This window comes from Nematolebias whitei, chromosome 19 (genome assembly GCF_014905685.2).
Source record: "Nematolebias whitei isolate Nwh7 chromosome 19, NemWhi1, whole genome shotgun sequence".
Lineage (NCBI taxonomy): Eukaryota > Metazoa > Chordata > Actinopteri > Cyprinodontiformes > Rivulidae > Nematolebias > Nematolebias whitei.
In genome coordinates, this window is record NC_056516.1 from 39688367 (window position 1) to 39693220 (window position 4854).

A 4854-nucleotide genomic window follows, 5' to 3' on the forward strand; every position below is an offset into this window, starting at 1 on the left:
TTTCTGTAGGTAAACAAACACACTTCAGCTGTTTCTGTAGGTAAACACATTTTGTTTACCTATTCCTTCTGGACTTTGTGTTTTCATGTTCTGCCTTAACAAACTGGTCTTTTTTCCCAGGATGCATCGTTGTCGTACGACCCCGAGTGTCCACCAGGTGAGATCCAGAGCGACGTCGTGTTCCGTGAAGGACGGACTCTGGGCGGTCACGTCACCTACACGCCTCGACTCATCGCCATGGATCTTAAAGGTACCAGTGGCCCGGTCTCCTCTGAGCGGACCTGTTCTGTCCTAAACGTTGTCCTTTCTGTCTGCACAGGAAGTCTTCGGACTCTGCGGCAGGAAGGAGGTCTGTACGACGCGGGCAGAGACACCTCCGCTGTCACCTGGTAAGCAGCGTCTCTGCGTTCTTCTGGACGGTTTGGGTGTGTGTGATGAAAATGTGTTTCCAGGGAGGGGAGCCTCATGATGCACCAAGAAAGTCCTCCAGAGAAGAACTCCTTCCTGGAAGATCTGGACAAGCTGGACGTAAGTTTTCAATGTGGAATAAAAACGGATAAAACCGGTTTGATGCTGAAGATGAGCAGCTTCATCTCGTCTTTGTCTCCAGAAGGGGCAGATTCTTGCAGAGGCAGATTTTTCCTCCGGCGCTCAGCCCTCAGGTAAGAGAACGGATCAAACTGTTGTTAAACTGGTCAGCAGCAGCTCTGACACCCCCCCCCCCCCCCAGCAGGCGCTGTGGGCGTCGACACGATAAACAGCCGCCTGATTCAGGTCCAGAAGAGCTACAGGCTGGAGGGCAGCGTGAAGGTGTGGTCCGACTTCCTGCGGATCCACCTGCACCCGCGCACCGTCTCCGTCATCCACCAGTACAACCACGACGGGTAAACGTCTGTTCTCCAACGTCCTGCGTGATCGTCAGGGAACTAACGAGCAGTGTGTTTGTGCAGCGAGGCTCATCGTCTGGAGGCGTTTGGGCAGGGAGAGGCTCTCCTGCAGGGGGCGCTGCTCGAGGAGCTGGAGGACAAACTGCACTTCTTCGTGGAGGAGTGCGATTATCTTCAGGTACCTGCTCCTCTCCTCCTCCTCCTCTCGGAGCCTCTTTCTGAGTTTGTTTCCGTTGCAGGGCTTCCAGGTTCTGTGCGATCTGGATGATGGCTTTGCAGGCCTAGGGTCAAAGGTCACGGAGCTGCTGCAGGACTCTTACAGAGGGCGGGGCATCCTGACCTGGGGCGTGGCACCTGTCAGTCACCCTCGTTCAGTGAGTGATCTTCAGGCTGGTTCTTCTGCAGTTTGTGTAGAACCAGAGGTTCTGATGAGTTTTTCTCTGACCCAGACTCCTCTGGCAGACCGGTACCACCTGCTGAACTGCACTCTGGGTATGGTCCACATGGCCGCTCACAGCTCACTGCTCTGCCCTTTGACCCTGAGGGGCGGACTTGGTAGGCGGCCCCCGTCCCCTCCAGAGTTCCCCCACCTGTCTTATGACGTGAGTTCTAACAGAACCGACCCACAATTAGCATAGATGCCACATCAACACTAAAGATGCCATGAACAAGCTAACGTGGTTAGCATCAAGCTAATCTGCCATAATCTGGTCAAAACGAAAATGCAGACACAAGTCACTTCCTGTTTGTCTGTTTGTCTGAATCTCCAGCCCTCGCTCTGGTACCACTCCAGTTCTGTCCTGGCTCTGGCGCTGGACGGCCTCACGGTGCCGTACAGGCTGCGGAACAACAGCGCCCCCATGTGGCAGGTGGCGGACTCGCTGGCCGTGTCTGGGAGGAAGGTACGTCTCGATCGCCACGTCCTTCAGAAACCGCCGAGCTTCTGGTTAAGGATTTGATCTCCCAGGTGGTTGCCGCGTACGGCGCCGTGCCGTTTCCCATGATGTACGGCGACTCTCTGCCCGACGCCCTGAGCGCCTGCGCTGATGCGTTGCCATGGAAACCTCTGTCGGCGTGCCCTGAAGCCGGAGATGGGCGATGCTACGGGCAGTGGGCCACGCTGAAGGGCCTCGAAGGCCAGAAACTCATCAGGTCAGTTCAGTCCATCAGAACTGGAGATACAGACTCAAAGATTTATGATCGATCTGTTTCTGGACCATCGCTGCCGGTTCGGTTTTCTTCTTCTGGGTCCACTTCCTGTAAAGAACTTTGCAGCTGAAGGAAACGTTTCCTTCAGAGAAATGTTTTAAAAGCTGCTTCAGTGTCTCGTATCTTCGTCAGAGCTCGTTTTATTCAAAGCGTTTCTGAAACGGTGGTTGTGTCTCCATCAGCTGTTTGTCCCCGGGGGTCAAACCGCCGACCCCCCTGCACAGCCTCCACAGTGGTGAGGACGTCCTGTCCGCCTACATCTCCTCGTTCTTCCCCTCGGCTCCTCTGTGAGTGTCTGACACCTGCTGCTGATGGTAAACACAAGCGTCGTCTTCATCGTGTGCTTGTCGCTCCGCAGGGCGCTGCAGCTGGTGGCCACGCCCAGTAAGCTGACCCCGCCCTTCCCTCAGATCTTCAGCCCGTCACTTGGAGCTCAGGGCTTCCTGCAGAGTGGGGTGGCACCCCCAGCTGGCGGTGAGTGTTTATCCTTCCCGTTTGTTGAACACGTCATGTTTTTATGACCAACTCTTCCCTGCAGCTCCGGCGCCGCTCGTCTCCTCCGTCCCCGTCCTGACGTCCCTCCAGTCGGGGCCCACCCTCGACCCCTGGCTCTCAGAGCTGCACCGAGCCGCCGACGCCTTCGACATCCGCCGAGCCGCCCCCAGCTTCCTGTCCCAGGGGCCTGAGCTGTCAGAGTACCAGGAGACCCTGGAGGAGCTGCGCCTGCTGGCCTGGCGTTACCGTGACGACAGCAGCGGCGTGACGCGCTCCTCCTCCTCTGAGGAAGACGATGACTGAGAAGCTGGAGGACAACGCTCAGCTGCTTCGGTTCTGTTGAGATGAACTTCAGGTTCACATCGCTCAGTCTTCACTCTGGACGGGTCGGGTTCTGAGCTGCGCTGAAGAATCCAGAACCTTTTAGTTTCCTCCACAAGATCTGAGGCCGTCAAACCCACAGTATGGACTCTAGAGCTGGGGGGACAATCATTTGCACCGCAGTGCATCAGGAGCTGGTTCTGACCCAAACTGAGGCAGCAGAGCCTCGTGGTCGGGTCCATCTCTGGGTAAAACGGCCTCGTCAACGGTTCCTGAGGGTCTTCTCTGTAACATCACGACTGTAAATGTAGATCTTTGATCCTGGACAATATTCAGGTCCCTGACCGGGTGTTTCACGGCCCCCTGCCGGGCCCTGAGCCCAACTTCAGGAGGCACCGGTTCAGATCAGCTGTTTGAATCACTGCTCAGTCCACCAGCTGCAGCTCCACCACATTTATTTCTTTGGAAGAGAAAAACCTGATTTATGACCTCAGCATGAGACCGAGTTTTATTTAGAACGTTCTGCTTTTCATGTCTGTGCCTGTCTACGCTGCCTTCAGGGCCCCCAGGAAAAAACAAAACATTTGTGACCTTAAAGAAACTTGAATGAATAAAGAGTCCAGGAACGGTTCTGTGGAATCTGCTCATCTTATTTTAGCCAAACGTTCAGTTCAGGTGATTTAAACTGGAATGTTTTGAGTTTAAACTGCAGTGACCTTTGACCCTCTGGAGGTCGGTGTGTGGACCTTTTTAACCGATAAACTTAAAGACCCAAATTCAAATTGGGACCGTTTTACTGCCGTTTTTTCTGTAAACCAACAGCTTCGTCCCTACTTCCTGTTTAGAATAACTTCCTGTTTGTTCATGACAAACCTGAACCTGTTTGTTTCCACTGAGGAAGAATTGAACGTTTAAACAAAGAGTCACCGTTTTATTTGAGTTTTGACACGTTTGAATGAGCTCGACGAGCTCGACGGCGCTGACGTTCAGGAAACGTCTCCGTCTGGAGCCCCGAGTGTTCGGTGAACCGATCTGAAGGTCTGATGATCTTTACTCAACGTTGCTGTCAGAACCTGAGAGAAGGAGGCGGAGCCAGCACGGAGACCAGAACAGTTTAATCTGAAACAAAACGATTTCACAGACGACGAGTTTCTAGGTCAGATTAAAAATAAAAACCATCTACGAGCATCCGCTGCTCTACAAACACTACGAATGAAAAACGGGTCGGCTTGAATGAAAATGGTTCTACTTATCAAAAACCAGAGGCGTGGCGGTGTCGGGGGTCCAGGGAATGTAAATACAGGACTGGGGGGGGTGTCACTGGGATCGGAACGCAGTCCAGGACCTGAACTAGGAGCGGGAGCGGGAACGAGAGCGGGACTGGGAACGGGACTTTGAGCGGGATTCTGACCGGGAGGCAGACCTGGAGCGAGAGCCAGCATCAACTGCGGGAGAGGCGGACCGAGACTTGGACTTGGATTTGGACTTGGCTCTGGGCTCGTCAGGAGAGTGGGAACGGGACCGGGAGCCCGTCTCGGGCTCGCCTGCCTCGTTGTCGCTCTTCGGCTCCTCGTGGCTCTCGGACTTCCCGGAGTGATCTTTGGGCTCTGATCTGGAACGAGACCTGGAGCGAGACGCAGACCTGGACCTAGACCTGGACTCCTCCTCCTTGATGGACTTCCCCTCCTTCTTGCTCTTCTTGCTCTTGGGGCTGCGGCTCCGGCTGTGCTCCTCTTCCTTCTGAGCGTCGTTGCTGCCCTCCTCCTCCTCCTCTTTCTTCTTCTTGTCCTTCTTGGAGGGAGACCGGCTGCGGGAATGAGAACCCGCCCTGTGGACCCAGAAACACCACGTTAGACAAGTTGAGTCTACCCGAGCCTCGTCTGGTACGCGTCTGTGAAAGACGACGCTGAAGAGCAGACGTTGACCTGCTGCAGGTCCAGGC

General features: G+C 54.8%; 2 protein-coding genes across 3 annotated transcripts in view; one reads left to right on the forward strand and one right to left on the reverse strand.

Annotated features, from left to right (window-relative positions):
• The window catches only part of msto1 (misato mitochondrial distribution and morphology regulator 1), a 4714-nt gene extending 1143 nt beyond the window's left edge, over positions 1 to 3571 (forward strand). Inside the window, exons 2-14 of the mRNA XM_037693188.1 lie at positions 121 to 250; positions 320 to 389; positions 453 to 528; positions 611 to 662; positions 734 to 884; positions 951 to 1065; positions 1127 to 1261; positions 1337 to 1489; positions 1658 to 1789; positions 1855 to 2039; positions 2279 to 2383; positions 2455 to 2570; positions 2635 to 3571. Coding sequence (XP_037549116.1) covers positions 121 to 250; positions 320 to 389; positions 453 to 528; positions 611 to 662; positions 734 to 884; positions 951 to 1065; positions 1127 to 1261; positions 1337 to 1489; positions 1658 to 1789; positions 1855 to 2039; positions 2279 to 2383; positions 2455 to 2570; positions 2635 to 2894 — 1680 coding nt within the window. The 3' untranslated portion in view covers positions 2895 to 3571. The remainder of the gene's footprint in view (positions 1 to 120; positions 251 to 319; positions 390 to 452; positions 529 to 610; positions 663 to 733; positions 885 to 950; positions 1066 to 1126; positions 1262 to 1336; positions 1490 to 1657; positions 1790 to 1854; positions 2040 to 2278; positions 2384 to 2454; positions 2571 to 2634) is intronic.
• Positions 3572 to 4012: 441 nt separating this feature from the next.
• srsf4 (serine and arginine rich splicing factor 4) overlaps positions 4013 to 4854 on the reverse strand; it is a 6391-nt gene continuing 5549 nt past the window's right edge. For both annotated transcript variants that reach the window (XM_037693178.1, XM_037693177.1), the window contains exon 6: positions 4013 to 4740. In XM_037693178.1, coding sequence (XP_037549106.1) covers positions 4263 to 4740 — 478 coding nt within the window. In that variant the 3' untranslated portion in view covers positions 4013 to 4262. The remainder of the gene's footprint in view (positions 4741 to 4854) is intronic.